The 25,177-nt window shown below is 37.8% G+C and overlaps 1 protein-coding gene and 2 long non-coding RNA genes across 4 annotated transcripts in view; 2 read left to right on the top strand and 1 right to left on the bottom strand.

Annotated features, from left to right (window-relative positions):
- The window catches only part of dgkb (diacylglycerol kinase, beta), a 198,049-nt gene that overhangs the window by 21,153 nt on the left and 151,719 nt on the right, over nucleotides 1-25,177 (top strand). Inside the window, exons 3-6 of one of the 2 annotated variants that reach the window (XM_030158481.1) lie at nucleotides 17,301-17,377; nucleotides 18,146-18,166; nucleotides 20,845-20,992; nucleotides 23,153-23,290. In XM_030158481.1, the coding sequence (XP_030014341.1) occupies nucleotides 17,301-17,377; nucleotides 18,146-18,166; nucleotides 20,845-20,992; nucleotides 23,153-23,290 (384 nt within the window). The remainder of the gene's footprint in view (nucleotides 1-17,300; nucleotides 17,378-18,145; nucleotides 18,167-20,844; nucleotides 20,993-23,152; nucleotides 23,291-25,177) is intronic. The other variant, XM_030158482.1, reaches the window with a different exon arrangement.
- On the top strand, nucleotides 1,618-2,241 carry LOC115435872 (uncharacterized). Its single transcript, XR_003937739.1, has 2 exons — nucleotides 1,618-1,715; nucleotides 1,925-2,241. It is a non-coding gene; the product is annotated as an uncharacterized LOC115435872 (long non-coding RNA).
- LOC115435873 (uncharacterized) lies at nucleotides 2,124-9,914 on the bottom strand. The gene is made up of 3 exons (XR_003937740.1): nucleotides 9,661-9,914; nucleotides 6,267-6,269; nucleotides 2,124-2,135 (listed from the first exon to the last, which is right to left on the bottom strand). It is a non-coding gene; the product is annotated as an uncharacterized LOC115435873 (long non-coding RNA).

Below are 25,177 nucleotides of genomic sequence, written 5' to 3'. Positions count from 1 at the left end.
TGGGTGATGGACGAGTCCACCTCTGAGACCCCAGCCTCTGCTTCCTCCATGGAAGATGTGACAGTGGGATTGAGGAGATCCTCGAAGTATTCCTTCTACCATCTGACAACATCCCCAGTCGAGGTCAACAGCTCCCCACTTCCACTGCAAACAGTGTTGGTGGTCCATTGCTTTCCCCTCCTGAGGCGCCGGACGGTTTGCCAGAATTTCCTCAAGGGCGACCGATAGTCCTCCTCCATGGCCTCCCCAAACTCCACCCAGACCCAAGTTTTTGCCTCCACAACCGCTCGGGCTGCGGCACGCCTGGCCTGCCGGTACCCATCAGCTGCCTCGGGAGTCCCACGAGCCATCAAGGCTCGATAAGACTCTTTCTTCAGCTTGACGGCATCCCTTACTCCACCACTGGGTTCGGGGATTGCTGCCTTGATAGGCCCCGGACACCCTGCTACCACACCTCCGAGCAGCCGCTTCAACAATGGAAGTGGAGAACATGGTCCACTCGGACTCAATGTCCCCAGCCTCCCCCAGGATCTGGGAGAAGTTCTAATATACAGTAAGATTTTATTTATTTTATTTTCTATTTGATTTATAGCAGCAGAATTATATTATTCCTGTTTTTCTATATTCTATTGTCTCCAAAAATTGGGGGAAAATTTTTCAAAAATTCATAAATGCATTAAACTGAAAAAAAAAACAAAACAAAAAAAAAACGAACCATGGCTTTCAAAACTGAAAATGTACCTAACCAAAAATTTTATGTGTTGTTACAGGCCTATTGCCAGCCACCAATAAACTACCAGAACAAATCTCACTCTCTCTGCATGCTGCCCTCACAGGTCTCCCAGGTTCATAAGCGTTTGGTTTGGTTTGGTTATGTTGCTTTAGCTTTTGTTTTGTTCTGCACTTTTCAACACTCACACCAACACATGTTCACTCATGTATACCTACAGTACTGATTTCACTGATAACTTACTTACATTCTGTAAAATACTTGAGTTTGTTTTTTCCTAATTTGATCTAATTCGGTTAAATTAAGTATCCTTGTGTTAAACATCATTCCTGGTGTGTTCCCCTTCTTTGTTGTGGCCAGGCCATACCAAGGCTACACATCCAAAAATGTTAAAAAAAAAAACAAAAAATTACTACTGTGAGAGTGTTTGAGTTTGCTGTTCCTACTGTAGAAATATTCACAATATCAAAGTCACCATAATCTCAATATCTGGAAACAGATGCAATTTTAGGATCACTCCACAGGTGTTTAATGGGATTTAGATCTGGACTTGCTGGCCAATTCAGAACTCTCCAGCACTTTGTCTTCAACCTTTTCTTGGTGCTTTTTGAGGTATGTTTGTTCCTGCTGGAACACCCATGACCTCTGACACAGACCCAGCTTTCTGACAATAGGCCCTACATTGCGATCCAGAATCTTCTGATAATTTCCATATTTCATGTTTCCCTGCACAAAGTCAAGTTACCCAGTGCTAGAGGCAGCAAAACAACCCCAAAACATATTTGAATTGCCACCATCTTTGACTATGGATACTGTGTTCTTTTCTTTGCAGGCCTCATTCCTTTTTCTGTAGACAGTAGAATGATGTGCTTTGGAAAAAAAACTCGACCTTAGTCCCATCTGTCCACAAAATGTTCTCCCAGAGGGACTGAGGCTTGCTCAGATACATTTTTGCAAACTCCAATCTGTTTTTTTGTCTCTCTGTGTCAGCATTGGAGTTCTTCTTGGTCTCCTGCCATACTGCTTCATCTTGTTCAAATGACAACATATGGTCTGAGCTGATACCTCTGTACTCTGAGCCTCCAGGACAACCTAGATTTGTCTGGAAGTTGACTGAGGCTGTTTATTTACCAGTCAAACTATCCTGCGTTTCATTCTTTCAGCAATTTTACTCTTCCATCCTCATCCAGGGAGATTAGCCACAGTTCCATGGGTTTTAAACTTCTTGATTATATTATGGACAGTGGACAAAGGGACTTCAATATCTCTGGAAATGGTCTTGTAATTTAGATTGTTCATATTTCTCCGCAATTTTGCTTCTTAAGTCCTCAGACAACTTTCTTTCTTTCTTGCTCCTCTCCATGCTTGATGTGACATACGCAGGCTCACAACACAAAGGTTGAGTCTGCTTTTTTACATTCTAACCTGCTTCAGGTTTGATGTCTATATTGCAAACACCTGCGGCTTGCCACAAGGGAGTTTAAACAAGCATCACATGCTTGAAATAAAATGATTAAACCAAAGTTTTAAAAGGGTTCCAATAATTCTGTCCAGTCCATTTTTGGAGTTTTTTGCCAAATGATGTCAAATTCAGCTTTTTCTTCTCCTTTTTTGTGTTGTTCCAATACACACAAAGGAAATAAACGTGAATACCAAAAATATTTGTAACTCCAATAATTTAAGGGGGAAATGTTTTTTTATCTGGAAAAATTCTGGGGGTGCCAATACTTTCGCCCATGAGTGTAGAGTGGAGATGTGGCCGCGGCTTGAATGTCTCTCTCAACATGCATGTGAGCATGCAGTGTAGGGCAGCCCCACCCCTCAGTGACAGACAGTGGAAAGAGAAGCGGCTTTAGACTCAACACATATACAATACTGTGACACACTATTACAAGAAAATGCGTACGGTAGATAATCGTGGCGTTTTTATACCACCATTTTCTTTTACATCCCTATGCAGAACAGGAATTTATTTATTTGAAACAAGCACCCTTTGGGCCCTATGTGTGCATGTGCCTGGATATATATAATTAACAATAGCAAACAAGTCAAATGACATCTTAAAACAACATGTGCACTGCAGTCTTCATCACATTTGTGTCCAACTTAGTAACAAATGGAACCAACATACAACTTTGTGTTGATCCTGGCTTCACGTGTGTCTCAGTAAGCGTCTGTGTGAAACACAACAGCAGAACCAATGTTTAGTACAGTTGTGGCTCATCAATAGAGGGTGCTAGGGTGCTGTCCCACCTCTCACACATGAAGAAGAAGACAATAAGAATCACATAAAATAATTTTACAAAAACATGAATATTTAAATAAACAAGCTATACATCATACAGCCTGTAAATACCATTTATAATCTACATTCAATAGTTTAAAAATGTATTTGTTTTTTTAGTGAGCAGTCAAGTGACAGCTTGGGGTGTAAAAATGTGTGCCCAAGGGCATAAATGTGTGTCCGAGGGAATTCCTTTACCATATAGACTTTTATTATAAATGATGTGTGCAGTAGACCAAGAGATAGGAGAGCCTGTGTGCGCAAAAATTTGCACCCAAGCACCACTCACAGGATTAAATGTCATGTCCTGAAAAGACCATCCTCAGAAATGCAATGTCACACAAGATCGTCTAAACCAGTCATACCCCCAGTGGTTAGTTGGCTGGGTAGCTCAGAGCATAACACTGCTGACTTCACAGGTGACTGTGTTTCAAATCCTGGCAGGAATGATAATAATAATGTAATTTTGCCCGCAGACTAACTTGTACATTTGTAATGCCATATGATCTACCTCTGCCCTTGGTCTAAATGCATTGGCCATATTATCAGTGGAAAAGACACTTGTAAGGGACATGCCTAACTTTAACACTAGAGTCAGGGAAAATTTGCATCTTTGAAGAATGAAATTTACATATAAAAAATTAATGACTGAAAACACATACTGTGTATTTTTATTTTAATTTCAATTAATATTTAAAAATAGTGGTGCATGTACTTTGGCGTATCCTAGTGGTAATATGTGGTTATAGTGCATCCAAAAACTGACTTGCATACTCTACCCCACTAAAAAAATTTTTCACCAGCAGCCAACAGTGTCAATAGTTGTAGGGAAACAAAAGCTTCCTTTCAGGAAAATTTTAATCAAATAATTGTTTTGATTGATTCAAGCTGATTAATTGTTTCACCTCAAGTCTTGACTACAAGACTACTGTTTACTGAAAACTTAATCTTGCCAAGACATTGCAAATTTGCCAATCGTAAATACATGAGTAACCCCCCACCCCCCACACACACATTTATTTTTCTTCCCCATACAAAAAATTAATGAGGTAAATTTGGCATGAAACAAACACACGTACACATGTATGCATGCATGCACGCATGCACGCACGTGCGCGCACACACATAATTTATTTATTTAGTAACAGGACAGTGTGTACTGGCATTAGTTGCAATGAACAACATGTGTGCACCAGATTTAACAGAGAAGCTGTTGTCTGTTGTCCTGGACAAAATAGCATCAAACCAGAGAGTTAACAATGACAAGAGAGTGTGGTGTGACTCTCAAATACTAGTTGCTCTGGTGATAAAGGTTTTCCTCTCTAATTGCCAAATGAATGATCCTCATGCTGATTTAGGAAGCTCAGATGCTAAAGCATTTAATCTGTGTGGTGCCGTTGAAGCTCTGAATGATTCATTCTCAAACCCAACAAATGGCTCCCTTGCTCACCAGACTGTGCTCTGGATGCCCGGAGTTTATTTTACGCTCAAAGATGTTGACACATTTCATCATTTGAAATGATACCAGGGATGGAAAATATGACAATACCTGGCAGGCACACTGCGGGATGTTGTGCACCACCCACATCTATTTTTGGATATACTCTCAAGGTACAAAAAGCAAGTCACAATAAGTTGTTTGGAGGAAGAAAAATGGCAGAATAAGGAATGCAATGATGGACTGTCTGGACTTTTTTTAAAGATCCTGAGTGCTTTTTAAATCAATGGCCCTTATGTGGAGATGCAGCAGTTTACTGTATTGCAGAGTCATTCTGCGGTATTGGACAAAGCATGTTTAACCCTTAAAGACCCACAACTGTTTGTGTCACAACTTCCAAATGATGTTTCTGTCTTTCCAATGATTTATCACTGTTAGTTATAATATCATCCTTTGCTTTTGCATTTTTCAGTGTAGATCAAGTATTTTCCTATATTTTATTTGCTGATCATGTAGCTGTGCATGGAAGCTTGGAGTAACTTCAAAGGTTATAAGATCAAATCAGAAAAAAATAGGAAAAAATGACCTTTACAATAAAATATATCATTAACTGAATATAAACCATGTGTCTCCATCTACTGTCATTTATCAAACTCGATGGGTTTTACTGGTGAATCAGTGTTGTAGAAGATGACAGTGTTTCCACATTCACTACAGAGCCTCTGAATGTCCAAATGGGGCACATCTGATTACCATTAAAAAGATGCATTTTACACCAATTATTTACATGTATTGAAAGGGTTGTCTCACTTTAGCTCCACATAGCTGGTAGTGCACACCAGTAGCCGTACCCTGGAAACCCACTTGACTGCCGGGCTAAATAACTCAGATGAATGCCAAGGGGAGTGCCACCCCTATCAAGTGCACAAAGACTGGAGCAGCAGAGGAGGCAGATGAATCAATCATATGGTCAATGGCTCCAAAGGTGCAACAGCAAGGTGACTTGGCACATCAGAACACACAACTGACTTTGTTCATTACTTACTTTATTTTTCACAAATATCTGTGTGTAATGGAAAGTATTTTTTGTTGTGTTGTTGACATTGTAAAATTTATATTTTTGTTACACTGTTGCTTTTTTGTTATTTTGCACTAGTGACTTTTTCGTGAACAATTGTGTGTAGTAAAAGGGGAAATATTTATTATTTTTATGCCGTTTAATTGTTTTATATAGTAGTTAGTTAATAAAAAAAAAAACATGTTTATTTGCCTAAAAACTTTGTCCTGTGTAACATCATAATCATAATCACCTAACTAAAGGCAAAATCACAAAATTATTCAATGATCATGATATTTCAAGTAAAAAGTACCGGTATCGGCATTACTAGCCCCGTATTTACTTGGTATCGGATTGATACCAAAATTCCCAGTATCACCCACCCTTAGTAATGATGCTTTAACCCCAACCCCCAGGGGAGGCTCACAGCTGATGTAGGAAAACTAAAAGCCAGAGAAGGGCAGTTAAGAGTTGGGATGTGGAATGTGGAATGTGGAACACTCCACAAGTCTGGACAATATGAAAACCTCTAAGGCTGAAATGACAGCCCTGAATATGGCCATACCAAGACAAGGTGTAGCCAAGACAAGGTGGACTGATTATGGCAGAATATCAGACGAACACTATATGATATGATATACTCAGATGAGGAACAACATTGGTATGGAGTAGGCATCATGAAGAAACATGATGCTGGATGTCTTCTCAGTTATTGGTCTATATCTAACTGACTGATAACAATGAAGATTCAAGGCACACCCTTCAACATCAACGTCATCCAAGTACATGCTCTGACTGAGAAATTCCATGACTGTATTGAAAAGGCAATGGAGTACACCAAGTCAGTAGAAGTCACCATCATTATGAGAGACTGGAATGCCAGACTTGGGGATCAACATCAGTACCCAACAACCGGACGGTATGGGCTTGGAGAAAGGAATGAGAGGGGAGAATCCCTAGTCAGTTTCTGTCTGGCCTCAAACCTGCTAGTAGCACTCACTTCAAACATCCAAAGAGGAGAATATTTACATGGTGAATCCCTGGAGACACAAATTGATTATACCCTTGTCAATACAAGATTCGGAAACAGTGTCCAGCAAGTAAAGACATACTGGTGCTCCAGAGCTGGTGGAGCGGACACCAGCTCTGATCACAATCCTGTTGTGATGAAATTAAAGATAAAACTGAAACAACTGAAGAAAAGAAAATGAACTGCCCATGTTGAACTGAATAGACTGAAGGAAGCACACCACAGGGAGCAGTACAACATCGAGGTGCATAACAGATACAACTCACTCACAAGAGGAGACCTACCCCAATCAGAGTAAGCAGAGACTGAGTACCAGTGGCAGGCCATCAAAGAGAGTATGACATCAGCTGCACATAAGATAAACCCCAAGAAGAAATGGAACATGAAACAAACATGAATGACAGAGGAGATACTGGAGAAGATGAAAGAAAGGAAGGCTGCCAAATTGACAGATCAGCAGAAATACATTAAGCTTGCAAAAGAACTTGATACAGCCTGTGTTCAAGACAGAGATGATTACTGGAAAGAGAAATATGCAGAGATAGAAGATCTCACAACTGCTTACAGGGAAATGCACAAGAAAGTAAAAAAAATAACAGATGATAAGCCAAAGAAGAAGGGAAGCAACTGCATCAAGGACAAAGATGGATGCATGCTATTTGATGAGCAAGCAATGAAGAAGAGATGGGAAGAATATATTGCACATAGGGATGTCCGATAATATCAGCCCACCGATATTATCGGCCCGATATTGGCATAAAAATGTAATATCGGTGAATATCGGTATCGGTTTTTTTGCTATTATTAAAACCGATAAAATAATGCCTTGATCTCACCGGCATTTACCGACGCGTAAATGAAGCATTGCTTGTAGCTGAAAGAAATGTTTTCAGTTTTCAGAATTGTACAGTAGAGTTGCCACACTGTAATAGACTCATGGAGGGAGGGAGAGAAAATAAATAAATACGGCATTTTTTCCACAACTTGACTCTTTCTCCGCCAATGACAAGATTTTCCGCCACTCCGTGTTTTCACTGTTATACTGTAGTTGAAGCTGTTGCGGATCGTGTGAATTACTTTCCTTAGTCCAGAAACAAACAATTAAGCAGCTTTTTCGGAAAAATGACGGACCGGGTTTAATGTTTTTGCACTGGAGTCTCCGTATCCCATGGAAACGCATCCAGCGGCAGTCACTGAATGAGGAAATGCAGACTGTGCAGGAAAAGGGCGCAGTTTCAAAAGCCTTAAGGACGATTATGGAGACAGAGTCTGACAATTCAAAATATGATGGAGTTACAGAAGAACCATTTAGAGACAGGAACGGAGAAATAGAAGGTGAGGGAGACGGACATGGAACACGGGAAACACGAAACGGCTCAGGTCCGACACGAAGGGGGGGGGCGGCACGGAGTGACACGGAGAAATTGACAGGAGGAAGAGAAAAGAGACATTTCTAGTGGACATTCAAGGAGAAGACAGACACACAGACATGGGACAAGACAAAGGACAGTGTTCATCTGTTAGAGTGAGTTCAGATTCAGACTGAGGACACAGAACAGATTCAGCTGTAGAATGTCAGCAGGGACACAGGTAAGACACTGTTTGATTTGGCTTTAGTATGAAATAAATAAATAAATACATGCATATATTCATACATAGATAAATAACTAGATGTCAATATAATTATTTCCAGATCAAACACAGCAGGTGGTCCAACAGGAGGACCTGGTGCAGCCAAGCAAAGGCCAGAAATCTACAGTGTTTAGTGCATTTGTTTCTTTTTTTCTTGAAAATGAGGAATATTGAAGTGTTTATATCAAAAAACTAAACTACTATGTGGAAGACTTATAACTGATGTATGTAAATGTGATAAGTTTAGAAGGAACCTGGTGCTTTAGAAGATGTTTGGTCTAAAGTTTGATGTAGATTCCTCTAATATTTTGTGGAATGATGGGATATCTTAGAGCTGTTTGTTATTATTATTGTTGTTATTATTATTTTATTTTGGGATTTGGAATACGGTGTTACTGTTGGTAAATGAGAAAGTCAAAAATGTAAATAGGAAATCAATTTTATCTTGAAAATCAACATGTGATGTTACCTAAAATTAGTTTAATATCCCACATATATCGGCAGTGATATCGGTAGATATCAGAATCGGAAATTAAGCGTTGGACAATATCAGCATATCGGTTTTTGGCAAAAAAGCCAATATCAGACATCCCTAATTGCACAGCTAGATGACAATGAACTGGATGACCAACCAATCATTGATGGAAATGAGGAAGATATACTGTTGTCTGAGGTTGAGACAAGGATTTGAAGATCAGCAAGGCTATTGGACCTGATGGCTACCAAGATGCTGAAGGTACAAGATGAAGATGGTGTCAGTCTTGTGCACAAACTGGCTGACAAGATCTGTAAGACCAGCTACATACCACCAGGCATCAACAGATTCATCTTTAGCCCAGGAAACCTAAAGCAACAATGTGCTCAGAATTTAGAATTGAGTCTCATAGAACCATCTATTGAAAATGCTACTACAAATCATCATGATGCGGAATCATAAAAAAGATAGAAAATGAGATAAGTGAACTACAGAGTGATTTCATTGCAGGTAAAGGCACACATGAAGGTATTTTCAATATGAAGCTGATATATGAGAGATACTGGCCATTTCTCAATATCAAGTTCACTGAGTACGGTCTTGTGAACTCAGCGAGTACAGTCTTGGTAAGAATGGTCCCAGAGAATGGACTTCCTAAGAACGCAAGCCACTCTGTAATTGGGATGTCTGTGTACTTGTGAACTTTCCTCCCTGGCTCTGATGTATTTGTGCCATCAGCTCCCTAACATTTTTCCCTCAGTCCACCACAATCTCACTTAATTTAATTTCAATACATTTGTACTACTATTTACAGGTCATTTACATATATATATATATATATATATATATATATATATATATATATATATATATATATATATATATATATATGTATAGTATATTTTTTATAACTGGAACAAATTTGGTTAATTCCACATCATGTTAATGAAGATGTATTTCTTGCTATTCTGCCTCCGGTGCATTTTCCAACATTGTATCACGTCATCTTAGGACAGTCATCTACTCAGTAAAACATGTCTGAATTAAGTTATCACAGAAGCTGCCGTTGCATTCGAGAGTAGCACGAAGTGCATCTCAGGATATTTGCCAGCCAAGTCTACATGAGTCACTAACCAGTGCATCCGGGGTTTAAGCTAGCAGACAAGAATATCATCCGGGTATTCCATGCATTCTTGATTTGTGTGAACTTTGAAATGGAACAGTACTAGGGCCCCGACTGATGACGTTTCACAAGATTGTGAGAACAGAAAAACAGACAAGATCACATTGAGAAATGGCCACTGTGAAATGAACAAGATCATGTATGCCTGTTTTATAGACAGCGAGAATGCATTTGACTGGGTGAACCATGAAAAGATGACTGAATGCCTAAAGAACATTGCCACTGATGGGAGAGACCTGCAACTTACTGTCAATCTCTACTGGATGCTAAGAGCAACCATACAACTAGAGATGCATGTCCAACAATACTGAGATCAAACAAGGCATGCAGTAAGGATGTGTCCTATCACCAAGTCTCTTTAATCTGTACACTGAGCACATCTTCAGGAACATTGAGAACTACAAAGGAGTCAACATTGGTAGCAGTCAAATTAACAACCTGCGGTATGCTGATGATACTGTGCTCCTAGCAGAAAATGAGGAAGATCTCTAAGCCATTGTAGACAGAGTCAATGAAGCAGGAGAAGTCTACAACATGAAGATGATCACTAAAAAAACAAAAACAATGGTCATCAGCAAAAGAGAACAAAGGCCAAGAATCAACATTGTGATTGATGGAGCAGTTATTGAGCAAGTCACAAGCTTTACCTCGGACACAAACTGACAAAGGATGAGAAATGTGAAGAGGAAATTAGGAGGACGATTTCTATTGCTAAATCAGCCTTTGGTAAGCTGAACAAAGTGCTAAGACCCCAAATTCCACTACCAACAAGAATCTGGATTCTGTACTCTTATGTATGATCAGCACTGCTGTATGAAGCTGAGACATGGACACTTTCGACACAAATGAAAAAGAAACTGACATCCTTTGAACTCTGGACATAGAAGAATGTTGAAAATCTCATGGATGGACAGTCAGAAACCAAGATGTCCTCAGAAGAGTTAACACCAGAAAACTCCTCCTTGAAACCATCAAGGCAAGGAAACTGAGGTATATTGGCCACATCATACACCACAGCACCTTGCAACGCACCTTGCTTGAAGGGAAAATTGATGCAGAGAGAGGAAGACCCACAACAACATGGTCTAGTGACATTAGAAGCTGGACAAGCCTCAACTATATGCAAGCAACGTGAAGGGCAAAGAACAGACATGACTGGCGAGTCCTTACATCCAACCCTCCATCAGAGAAAGGAACTCGACAACGATGATTGATAGGATTAGTGGATCATCAGGATTAAACATTTTAGATCAGTAGATGATTTTGATCAGCTGGGGATATTTGGGTCTTTATGGGTTATTGCAGTTCAATGGTGCCCATTATATTTGCTATTCAACATGTCAAGTATGAAAGTTAATAATTAATGCTGTATTATATGTTTTACTGCCATCTTAGACTTAATAATGACATTTCCCCCCTTATTTTCTCCGCACATGATGACAACAGTGCTTCATTCTCAGATGAATCAACATCGTATTTCAAGATGAAATGAACCCCTCATGATGAATCCACATTGATATTTTAATGTTGTTTCAACATTTTTCTTTTTAAAGCTGAATAAACTATGGTTTTCTTTTCATTTCAGTTTGATGAATGTCAGGTGAATACATCAAGGACAATAAATTTCAAGGATGTGTATAGTGAATGCCATGCTTTCTCTGTAACTTTTAAATGTATACAAACTTTCTCTACCTCTTGTGACTCTGGAGTTGTGTTTGTGTGGATGAATTAGATATATTGTAAAACACTGTGGGTGCCAGTTAGGTAGAAAAGCTATATGAATGCAGCCTATTTACCTTTTTAACAGTGACACAGTGATCTTAATTTAAAATGATGATTTTACCTAAACAGTTTATCATTTTAAAATGATGTGGTATCTGACTGTTAATTATGATACCCTTCGTTCTTTTTAGTGGTGTCATGACAAAGCCCAAAATATGTTGATATTAACAAGCTTCTCTGTGTTGAGCCTTTGCAATAGAGGAAAATACTAACTGGATGTAACTGTATACCAGTATGTACATAGTGTGCTTAAGGGTCTGTTTTCTGAAAGATAAGTTCACAAAAATATTAGTGCAGGTAATTGTGTCCATCTAAGAATATTGGTAAGGGACATGTCTCTACTGTCCATGTGCAAAACTCACCCAATGCATTATAGAGCATTACTTTAGTTGTTTTTTTTTTTTTTTTTTTTTTTCCCTCTTCATTAACAGATTTATTTTGTTTTTGCTTAATACCTGTACAGATACTATCAGACATCAACCATCAGCATAAATAGAATAAACTTAAATGTCATTTTTTCACCTTCATCATACTGAACATTACAATTTATTTTGCATTTAACTGTTTAATTATCCAGGTTATTTATCCATGTCTGTTTTTTTGTTTCAAATTCATTATGTTTTTCTATTTTCTTTCTTTCCTTTTTACTGTGTGTCATGCAGCGGCTGCTGCACTGTAATTTCCCAGTTTGGAATCAGTAAAGTATATCTATCTATATCTATCTGCTTGATGTTTCTGCCTGTTAAAAGGAAGTTTTGCCACTGTCACCAAGTACTTGCTCCTGGAGTATTCTGTTGGGTGTCTGTGTATTGGTGGTATATAAATATAATTTGACTGATTGATATAAAAAAAGATTATTTCTTTTATGAAATTATATCTTTCATTCTGATGGCAGTGGCCGATATGTATTTATTAGTTTATAAAGTTTTCTGAATTTTTTAAATGGAATTTCTGCTCATTCAAAGGTAGTGTCATGAGAGGCTTAAAGACCTATATAAAAAGTATAGTTTGCCTTTTCATTTACAGAGGGCACATACGTCACTTCCCCCCTGGGCCACGCCCCTCTAGGTTAGACTGAGTGGCAAAAACCAACCTGCTCAACATGATGGAGTATAGCAGCAAACACAGCGAGACCGGGAAAATGTGACATATGAAATTAAATTAAGGACAATTGGACTCGACATGGATCCGTACGAGCTACCAGAGAACAAGTGGTCCACGAACACTGACACATGGCCTGGACATCGCATATCCTGACATCCAGGGTGCAGAGGATCATCGCTATTTTTACCTGAAACAAATATACATGGTTTCATCATTACTGACAACCAGGGTCCAAAACTAGGCAGGTAACCAACTGATCCAAAGTCCATTTACAGACTGTGTACTGACCCCAGTGAATACATGCATAATACTACTGGTACTTCTGATATTTACATCTAGTTAATATCAAATACTTTATACAACACAGATACTACTGCTTTGTACGAGCAGGGTATGACATTATTCTTGTAAATTATGATATTTTTCCCACCTGTTTTTAAATTACTACATTATTCTTGTAATATTATGGCCTTATAGTCAGAATACGATGACTTTAATCTCATAAATGAATGAATTTTTTGTTAAATTATGAGTTTTTTGTAACTACGACTTTATTCTCATAACATTGTGATTCTTTTTGTATTCAACTTTATTATCATAAAATTACTTTTATGATAATAAAAGTAATTATATCATAATCATAATAAATTATGATGATCATAATAAATTATGAAAAAAAAAAAATTTATTATTAAAATTATCAATATTTTATGACTTTATACTCTTAGTGACAAGTGTTTTTATTTTCTCATGTGGCCCTAATACGCTGTCTTAGCTTTTTGTGCTTGAGTACCCCCGTATTTGAGAAACTAGGTTAGCCTCAGTTTAAGTTAGTTTACTAATCATGTAGGAGCACAAGGTTCATAATCACAAAATGAAGCCAAAAACCATGAAAGATCTGATCATGAAACCAAGAGCTTTACTAAGAAGTAACGTTAGCCAAAACAATGCGTAATTTAAGGTATGATTTTACCCAAAAATACAGCATAAATTAATGTTACCTAACATGAAACGGGATCCACAAATCTAGGTTTGGTGTTTTGGATTTGTGGATCCATCTACTTCTCTTTTCTTTGGCTTTCGGTACCTGTAAAACGATAGCTCCGACTGCTTTTCAAACCTGTTCATACAATCGATCGCACAACAGCTCTTCCCCATTTTTTATTAATATTGTTCTTAAGTTTAGACAGTATCGAAGCCAATGCTGCTACTCATCTCCTTTCTGCCACTCAGTGGGCGTAACCACTGTGACTTCCGCTAGCGGTGACATCACTTGCATACCCTCTATTGTACAATGAAGATTTATTTGTTTCCATGAAACGAAAGGGAAGATATGACTACCAGCCACATGACTGTATTGCTGTTAGCCCAGAATTTCATTTCGGTGCATCTTTACTTAATTCAGTAATATTCTAGATTAAAAAAAAATTTAGCTTCTTCCCTTTTGCTCTGCTGTTTCAGTGTACATTCAACAGTCCAGTGGTTGTTGATTCCACGCATTGCAAATATTTGTTTAGTGTGCAGCTTAAGGAGTCTTTTGAATTGCACAAGATAATGTTTCAGAGATGGGTGGCTTGACAATAGTTTATAATAAAATGCATGAGGGAATGAAAGGTGGAGAGTGGAGCAAACTACACGTCTTAGTGAGCCTGAAAACATACATGTGCAGGCATGTGTGCATGATAGACAGATTTGGATAATCGTGTTTCAGTAAGCTCCAAGCAACTCTTTATGCACTGTGCAGCTAGAGGTTATAAAATATCCCATTCTCCAAGCTGCAACAATGGGCATCACATGGCCTCACCTTAGCTCCTTGTCTCTCTCCTCATCTCTCCTCCTACTGTATCTGTCCCTGACTCCCCATTAAGGGGAGCTTTGCACACTTTCATAACATTTTAATAGTCATGTGCTGAGTTTGGCTCCTAAGTTCTGAATAACTGTACTTTGTCTTTATGTAATATACTGTATTTGCTTGTGTGTTTAGTGTTGCAGAATGTTGCTTGGCACAGGGAGGAATCTTAGTATTTGTGTTTCTGTTTCTGATCCATTAAAATGTATGTGTCAATTCTTGTCTTCTGATTACAATGCCACACAATAGCTGAATCATTAGTGTAACTGAAAATATGTCATAATTCAGCAGTGTGAAAGAAAATCAGTGAATACATGAGCAGTCCATTATGGTTTTGTTTAGCTGTCATACTAATAATAATGGTTAGGAATGAATTTCCGAATATCAAGGGTGTCAAGCTATTTTTAGCTCAGGGTCCACATACAGGTCAGTTTGATCTGAAGTGGTTTGGACCAGTAAAATACACTGCTGCCCATAAAGTCGGAATAATTTTGTTTTCAGTCACATTCCTCTTTTTCTTCCTATTTATATGCATCAATAATCATCTTTGACCAGGTGCAATGATTGTGTAGCCCCAGTTACACTTAATCTATCAAGACTAGATCACATTGTCAATATAAGCTAATCCATGAGAAGAGGTAAATATATTTTATTCCAGCTGTATGGGCAAAAGTGTAATATCATTATAACCTATAAATAATATCATTTCCAAATTTCCTCCTTGGTTTAATGTGAAAAAAGTGAAATTGCATTATGAAATTTTTTTCATTTACAAAATATTCTTTCACAAAAATGTGAATAACCTGAAATGTCCTAAGAAAAAAAAAGAAAACAAACAAACAAACAAACAAACAAACAAACAATATCTCTGTTACTAAATGTTTTGTGCCAAAGGGATCTGTAAATTGTAATGCACATGTGTAAATGATAAGCTGAAACATAATATTGTTTAAATTGCTTTTTTTTTCTGATCGTATGTTTGTTCAGGTTATTCACATTGTCAATATGTAATTTTCCTTTTTTTCCACACTAAAACAAACAGAAAAATTTGGAGTTGACATTATTTACAGTATATTAAGCTGTTATTTTACTGGTCCAGGCCACTTGAGCACTGGGCTGTACGTGGCGTGGTATTTCTAAATAGATATTTTGTATATATCCTTTTTGTCGCAATGGTGGAAAATGAGTAGACTCAAATGCACGGTGCTGAAGGGAAAAAACAGGTTTAATAACACAAATGAAAACTTAAACAAGGAACAACAAAAAAAACGGGGTTGTAGTCAGAGTTCGTATAGAATGTCCAGGTTATGGAGCGGGTGAAGAAAACAATGGACCAGCGCCACATGACTGCAGGACCAAGCCTGCTTGATGCTGATGCACTGCAGCCGTGTGGCAAACAACAGGTGAATCTGATGATGAGTGAAATGGAAAGGGAGGAGCCGGTGGTAACACCGGCGCAGACCGTGACACTTTTACTTTTATATATTCTTTGTGGTTGTTGTTTCAGCTGGAGCTGGAATAATGGACAAGTTGTTTGTCATTTTCAGACATGTCTGTTTGACATTTTTACTATTTTTTGCCTATTCATATAACTGTTTAATCGAATCAAAGAAAATTATCAATTAACAAATTAATCAATTACAAAAATAATTGATAGCTACAGCTCTAATTTCATATATAAAAACATCCACCTTTGGTTCCTTTGCTCTGTCCTTATTCAGCGTTGCCGCAACATCCATGCCAATTACCAATCAGTGACGCACTGTGGATCTTTACAAAGAGCAGCTGTAACTCAGGGCCATTATATATTGGATGTAGTTTGTTGATATTTGTTGACCTGATGTGGACAGTGAAGAAGCAAACACAGTGATACTATAAGGCTATAATGTAATACACAGTTGTTGATACAACCTACTGTATACTATACAACTTGATATCGACTTGGCCCTCCTGTGGTTATGGGAAAATGTTATTTCTAATTTACTGCTGTAACAATTAACCCAGGTATCTGCAGTGCAGCAAACTGATTCAACAGTGGGATTCATAAGCACTCTTTGGCCTGAAGCACATATCACAGAAAATCTATGTTGAGATGTCTGCTTAAGTGCTAAAACAAAGCTCTTGCATGCTTACACAGGTGAATCTACCTCCGTGTTGAAGACTCATATAACCTTTCGTCTTTACTAAGAGCTGACTTCCAGAGCAGATATAAGATGTTGGCATTATTGTATTTATAGTTGTAGTTTTGCTTTTGGAATAGACATGCTTTTTGTATTTTACTAGGAACATTAATGTTCAAAAACACCTAGCGCAGCATATGTATGGTGAGGCCCACCTTTTATGGTCAGTAGTGTTGGGTATTTTTACAGCTGTGACTTATTCAATGGGTCTAGAGGTCTCAAACAAAGACACTATGATGCTGTATCAAAGCCAAATATACAATCCAGTCTGGGTTCAGAGCTTGGAGGTGCCGAAAAAGTCCATAAAACATTTCTTTAAATAGAACTGCAGCCTTGGTGACTATTTTTTCCAGACTTGTGTTCATGGCCTAGTAATATTTCAAGCAGAAAATAATTTACAGTTACAAGGTGTGGTTGTTTAATCATGCACTGTAATACAGACTCGATTTATAATTAAATGTTTACTTGATGGGAAAAGAAGCCAATTGTCACTAACATAAACAGTTAAGTACAACTTAGGAGTGCAGTGACATTTTGAAATGGATTTCTTCTTCAGACTCGAGTAAGAAGCTGAAGGATGTGCTGCAGGAGTTCCATGGAGATGGTGTGTTGGCCAAATACAATCCAGAGGAGGTATGTTTAGACTACATTACGTAACACTTTAATACAGTGATGGACAAAGCAGCTCTTTCCAGCACTGTAATTATTAAAAGTTCATTAAACAGATTTTTTTCAATGATTTGTTTTGTTCATTGCTCGACTCTTCACTAAACTGAAAACGTAGAATAACTAGTGTGTTGGATATGTTGAGAATAAAGTCAGAATATTTCAAGCAAATAGACATAACACTAAAGTTGTAACATCAAAATAAAATCACATTAGGCAAATAAAATTATAATTAAGAAAAGACTTAATATTGCATGAAAAGAAGTCCTATTCCTTGTGATGATATAGGCTATTATAATATTATTTGATGTTACACAGGTTTGAAATAAAGCTGTGACTTTTGTCCCCATATAATCAGGACTGTGATATATATATATATATATATATATATATGTATATATATATATATATATATATATATATATATATATATATATATATATATATATATATATAACAGTGACAGTATAGCCTCAGGTCACCATTTTAAAGCATATTCTATAGTTACTATTTTTAATTCACAGTTTTAATTATTAAATTTAAATAGCCCCTATTGAAGCAATTCTGTGTAGGACTCGCTAGATATTTATCCCATACATTGGTTAGAGCTTTCAAAGGGCTGTACAAAAAACATGTTTCTTTGTGTCTATGTCTATGATTCTGTGATTCATCTATGAAAATGTTGTTTCCCTTTGCCTCTTCTTTTCTTTCTTTCTACTATGCTGCATGTTATAGAAACAGGAAATCCTTAGCCAGGTACCAGCTCTTTCCTTTTCTCTATCTGTGATCAATTTGTTATTGGTTTGACAGAGGTTTCATATTGGTCCTTCTGGAATTACTCCACTCATTCAGCCATGAAGCAATAAAAAGCTAATGTTCCGGGATGGGTGTATAAGAACCAAAATTAAATGACTCTTTCTCTTTCTTTGCTAAAGTAAAATATTATGTACAGAGAAATACAACTATCAGAGAAAGCTTTGCTATAGTTCGCTGACAAGCAAAGTACTTCATTAAGTGTTTAAGTTTATTTCAAACATGTTACAATTACATTTCTGTCCCTAATAGGGTTAGAAACGCAATTAGTAAAGCAAGTGTCAGCTACAGCAACTTGCTGCACATAACTAGCATTAGCCTTCCAGCAGCTTGTAGCAATATCTTACTTGACACACAAAAAATTACGTTACAGAATTTAATTAAGATTACAGAATTTATCAATATACTTTTTCTCTTCTGGTAAACATAAGGTGTTAATCCTGAAATGCTGAGATGTGATGTAATATATATATATCTATATATCTATATATAAATATATATGTATATATATCTATATATAATATATATATATATATATATATATATATATATATATATATATATATATATATATATATATATATATGGAAAGCTATAGGTATTATGTTAGTGTTTCAAAAGGGAATGGAGCAATTAGCACTACCAGTCATGTTTGATACTTGATATTGATGATGAGTGTAAGTAAATAGAATTGCTTCTCAATACCTACCCACTAGGTTTATGCTATCTTGGCTTTCTGGCATCTTATTTATGATCAGTTGCATTACTGTTTTGTGTTGAGTTTATCTACTGGTTCTGGAGAAAAACATCTGCGAAGCTCTAAGACTACATTAAAATACACCCCTACAGCCAACAGCCCACATAACATTTAAAGGTGCGGGAGACTTTCGTGACCAGTTTTCATCAAATCTGTAAAACCTCAGCCATAGCCTAAGTATCACGAATCTGTAAGTCTTTTTGTGGTTACTCACCTGAATCTCTTGCATTACGGTGAACAATTTTGAAGTGCCATCCACCATAAACAAACCCTTTGTTTACAAACAGAGCCGGGAGGTACCTCGGGCATCTTCAGAATTTTGTCGCGACATGCATTGTGGGAAACACCGGTTTGGGCCGCTGTCTGGCAGCGGCAGCTGCTAAAGACACGACGCGGAAACTACAGGAGCCTCCTTCCCTCTATGCATATTCCTCCAGCCATTTCCGCGTTTCAGCCATTTCCGCGTCATGTTTTTTTGATCCATATAATATCAAATGCTTGCCGCTGTCAGGCGGCGGGATGAGCCTTCGCCTCCCACAATGCACGTTGCGACAAATTTCTGAAGATGCCTGAGTTTCCTCCCAACTCTGTTTGTAAACACATGGCTTGTTTATGGTGGATGGCACTTCAAAATTGTTCACCGTAATGCAAGAGATTCAGGTGAGTAATCATAGAAAGACTTAAAGATTTGTGATACTTAGGCTATAACTGAGGTTTTACAGATGTGATGAAAAATTGGTCACGAAAGTCTTTACCTTTACCTTCACCTTTAAAGGAGCTGTATGTAAGAATTACGCTCCAAGTAATCATAAAATGGCCCTGAATGTCACCAAACATTAAGGAATCATGTTCATTTCAAATACTGATATCAATGACAGTAGTAGTTCAACCAGAATATTCACACTTGAAAAGCTAAGTGGCAGCCCACAAGTAATGTTTATGTTTGAGTTTTGGTTTGATGCTCCACCCATCACCTATCTCCCAATCACAAAGTCAGTAGCATTTTGGCATATAGGTTGCTAATTTCCACTGAGCTGCAGCTAGGAACATTTCTGATCACAAATGTCTGACATTACTAAACCTAAAAGGCCTCTTATGATTCCCAAATATGTCGTGACAAAGTGGGAAACAAAACAAGGATATGTATAGGAGATGCTTTTGAAAGACAGAGACAGCTAAAAGCAGAGAAGAATTTGAAGACCGATGTCGGCTCTCCCTGGGCCGGGCTCCCCCGTGGTCTCACTGGGTGGTGAGAGCTACCAGCCAGCTAATGTATAGATGGCATGTAAATACTAGTACAAATGTACTGAAATCAAATCAAGTGACATTGTGGTGATTTAAGGGGAAATACATTATGGAGTTGATGGTGGAAATGCAGTAGAGACAGGGAGGAAAGTTCACAAGTACAGCCAGTCCAACTACAGAGAGACTTGCAATCTTAGGAAGTCTGTTCTCTGAGACCATTCTTACCAAGACTGTACTCTCCAGGTTCACAAGACTGTACTCTCCATTCTTGATATTGAGAAACAGTCGGTGTAGGACTTGTCACTTGCCATGGTAGCTCCTTGTAGTATATGCTCATACTGGATTTGGCACCCCCTAGTCTGGGGGGAGGTGGAGGGGATACCACGCTCTACAGTATTTTGAATGTGATTGCAGTACCAGTTTTGGCCACAAACCTACATACAACTCCTTTAAGGAATCTTAAGGGTGCTAAAATGTACAACACAAATTCAGTAATTTTAGATCAGCAGCATATTTTGAACTCAAGGAGACATAATTAAGGATTTTTTTTTTCAACTTAAGATAATGTCTATAGCTTACCATGAGAAACACTTGCTATCTTTTTTAACTTGATTTTTAGGAGATTGACTATGAGGGCTTTAAGGTCTTCATGCAGACATTCCTGGAGAGCGAACTCCCTGAGGAGTTCTGTCAACACCTCTTCATGTCATTCAGCAACAAGGGACCCAAACCCAGTCCATCATCGTCTGACAAACCCAGAGTCTCTGGTAAGAGTTAGAATAAGATGGGCCCAGACAAGCTACCCATTGCTGTTGTTTACTTTAGGAATAGGTTCAGCTTATGTCATTTGCTTGTAAAATGCAGCACATTTGTCAAGTAATTTCCCTGTATTCTTTCTGTAAATTTTAAAGATTCTCACTCTGCCTTAAAAAACTTTACCTCCTTCTGAAAAGAAACAAAGGTTCATTCTGTTCAACAGCTTTTCTGCCAAGTCTAAAGTAATGACTCATAATGCGACTTATGTAGTAGAAGGAGCCAGTTGTCTTGGCTGTACTCTCGTTTGTTTACACCATTTATAATAATATATCATTCGTGCCACTGTTGCATGCAACCTTTATGTCTGGCTATTGGCCAGCCCTACATTATCACTAAATTTGCTTTAGTGGAAGCAAAATTTGCTAGTGCAGATAATTTGTACAACAGGCCTGAAAACCAGCGTCCCAAACCAGCTTGGGGACTGGCTAAAGTGATCCAAAAGAGACACTCTGGTGAAGTTATTTATTTATTTGTTTGTCTGTTTGTTTACTTTTTAGCTTCATTTTCTTCACTTTGGTTTGGTTTTTAACCTTACTGTCCACTTAGGAACCTTCAACCAGTCAGGGTAAAACATTAATATTTTAACCATAACATTTTAAATTTTCAGTCTCCATTAACAATTTAAATGGACCAAAAAGAGACAATAGAGGAAACTGTCAATGGCAATGGGAGTGATATATATTCACTGCAGTGATTTGTTGTAGACATAGAACAATATGTACTTTCATGTCATTGTCTCCAAAAGTCTCCAATAACACCAGAAAATATTTATAGATATGTCACTAGTTGCTTTTTCTGATAAGGAGTAAATTGCTAAATATACCAGCAAAGTGTCTAAATTGGGAACACTGACTTTTATAGCTAGGCAGACAGCCTATGTTTTTTTTTTTGTCAAACTCATTCTGTCATTTAGAGAAAGATGTGTGTTTTAGTGTTTGAGTCACTTTTGTGTCAATTTTCGAAACAACTTCCACTGTCCATGATTGAATTGCACAGATGTCAAAAAATGAAATAAATCAGTTTAACAGATAAGCATTTATGAAGACATCATAGTATTGAGGAGAAATCCAGGTGTGATAATCTGATTTCTCTTAATCAGATTACTGCTGATATTTTATAAAGTATATCAGATTGTACTGCTTACATGATCTTATAACTCCAGAAACTGAATAATGATCGGAGTATTAGTGTGCATATGAATGGAAAAACAGATCTGATCATCAGATTTGGGCCCCTTTTGCCTACATTGTGAATTTAGTCCTACTGTGAATAGTCTGACTTTGTGCAATGATCTTTAAATTAGACCATAATGAAACCACTTACAAAATACAACTGGCTTCAAAACAGAGCAGTGTCAGTAGATTTAAAGCTGGACTATAGTCTACACTTACATACAGGGTGGGGAAGCAAAATTTACAATGAACATTTAGTTGTTTTTTCTCAGCAGGCACTACGTCAATTGTTTTGAAACCAAATATATATTGATGTCATAATCATACCTAACACTATTATCCATACCTTTTCAGAAACTTTTGCCCATATGTGTAATCAGGAAAGCAAACGTCAAAGAGTGTGTGATTTACTGAATGCACTCGTCACACCAAAGGAGATTTCAAAAATAGTTGGAGTGTCCATAAAGACTGTTTATAATGTAAAGAAGAGAATGACTACGAGCAAAACTATTACGAGAAAGTCTGGAAGATACTATTAAAGAAGAATGGGAGAAGTTTTCACCTGAATATTTGAGGAACACTTGCGCAAGTTTCAGGAAGCGTGTGAAGGCAGTTATTGAGAAAGAAGGAGGACACATAGAATAAAAACATTTTCTATTATGTACATTTTCTTGTGGCAAATAAATTCTCATTACTTTCAATAAACTAATTGGTCATACACTGTCTTTCAATCCCTGCCTCAAAATATTGTAAATTTTGCTTCCCCACCCTATGCATGCCAGTGGATTTGGACCAGCCTCTCAATGCATTGGACACAACCCATCATTGATCCGTGTGACTGTATAACTAATGTCAGGTATCCAGCCCCAGCAGGTTACTGGGCTGACTTCAGAGGCACTGTACGGGCGTTTTGACCTTTCCTTTGTGTCCACCCCACAGGCCTGAAGCTGATAAAAGGCAACTCAACCCCACTGAAGACATCTGCTTTGCCCCCGCCTCTGGATACTGTGCAGCTGAAGGACATTGTGTGTTACCTGTCGCTGCTAGAGGGGGGACGTCCTGAGGACAAGCTAGAATGTGAGTCTCATGTCTAATAATTAGGAGCTCGGGGCATCTTCTGCGTATTTAATTTTCATCTTCTGGATAAATTTCTCACTTCTCCTCCTAGGGCACAGGTGTCAAACATGCGGCCCGGGGGCCAAAACCAGCCCGCCAAAGGCTCCAATCCGGCCCATGGGGTGACTTTGTAAAGTGCAGAAGATATTTACAGTCAAGGGCATCAAACTCAAAAATAATAGCATAATAACCTAAAAATAATGACTCCAAATGTTCCTCTTGGTTTAATGTGGAAAAAAATAATATGAAATCATGCCTCTAAATAATGGCAACACCATTTTTTTTCTCTTTGATTTATTGCAAAGAACTTTAAATTTTGATATCCTTTAATAATAAAACGTCAATAACCTGAACAAATGTGAACAACCTGAAATGTCTAAAGAAAAATAAGTGTGATTTTAGCAATATTCTGCCTTTTTTGTGCCTTGGTAGATCTGATCGCAATGCACATGTATAGATCGTAAGTTGAGGCATAATATTGATCAGTTTTTCATATTATTTCTTCTTATTTTTCTTCAGAAATTTCAGTTTTTTCAGGTTATTCACATCGTTTTTGTTTGGATAGTTTGTAAAATGTAAATGATTTCATAATTTAATATTATTTTTTGCTTCTAAAAAATTTTGGAGTTGTCATTCTTTCTAGGCTATTATGCTATTATTTGACTGGTGTGGCCCACTGGAGGTCAAATTGGGCTGAATGTGGCTCCTGAAAGAAAATGAGTTTGACACCCCTGTCCTAGGGCTTTGTGAAAAACCCTGCAAATTAAGCACCAAAATATGTGGGTTCATCCCAAATGGTGTGCTCTGACTTTTTTTTTGAGATTTGCGAATTTTTTGCAGTTATTCACTACAAACCTGCGAAAAAATCTCATAAGAAGTGAATGGGGAGACACAAAAATCAGCCAGAAAAGTCCACTTGTTTCCCACCAGTACTATTTCGCTATACTTTCACCTAGAGACTTAATTTATACTTTAAATTGCAGGTATTTTCTTCCAGGAATATGTTTGGTATGAGGATGGGCTTTACAGTTTTCCAAAGTCGACTCTTCAAAACCCCCTGGTTGAGTGAAAATTGTAAAAATCCCGTCTGTTAGAGTGCTTGACATCTTAACACTAGAGTGGAGGAGCAGTGAAAATTCACCTGAAAATTTTCTGAATAACTCGCCCTCCCGGCCAAATGATACATAGGAGGTGAATGATCTTTTCCCAAAATGTAGCCACCGTTCCTGGGATTCATATGAACCCATGTTTGAAGACTTAGCTCTTTTTGAAGTGAAATAGCAGCCAGGACTTTAAGCGGAAATCCCTTCTTCTCTCCCATTAAAGCCAATGTAAACTGACTGTTTTTACACTGCTGTAACTCGGTCATTTTTCACAGTATGGGCAAAAAACATACATCCATGTGCTCCCCAGGTCTGTCTGCCACTCACGATCATTTTAGTTTTCACCTAGCATTTATGATTTTCCCGTAATTAGCAGTTTCCTGGAGCTTTTCTGGAGCCTCTCAGAGGCAGAAATCAGCTTGTCTGTGCCTGTGTCTAAATGCTGCAGTGCTTGTTACCATGGTATTCGCCATGGTAACAGCAGCTCTGGTCTGTGTCAGGCCCAGGTGTCAGGTTACATCTGATTAAAGGTGCCCTGCCACAAAAAAAACTGTTTTTACTTGTATTTTTAAAAATACATTCCATAGGTGTTTGTGTTAGGTAGTGAGTTTGACAATGAACCGCTACCTCCTCTGTCTGCTATTGCCACTGAAAACAAATAAATGGAGTAATAAGGTCAATTAGAAAAGCTGGTCAGTGCACCTGAACACATGGGCTTGCCTGGGTGAGACCACGCCCACAGAAT

This window comes from Sphaeramia orbicularis, chromosome 16, assembly GCF_902148855.1.
Source record: "Sphaeramia orbicularis chromosome 16, fSphaOr1.1, whole genome shotgun sequence".
NCBI classification, from domain to species: Eukaryota; Metazoa; Chordata; class Actinopteri; order Kurtiformes; family Apogonidae; genus Sphaeramia; species Sphaeramia orbicularis.
Note: the sequence above shows the minus strand (reverse complement) of the source record. Positions and strands in the feature narration are given on the sequence as shown.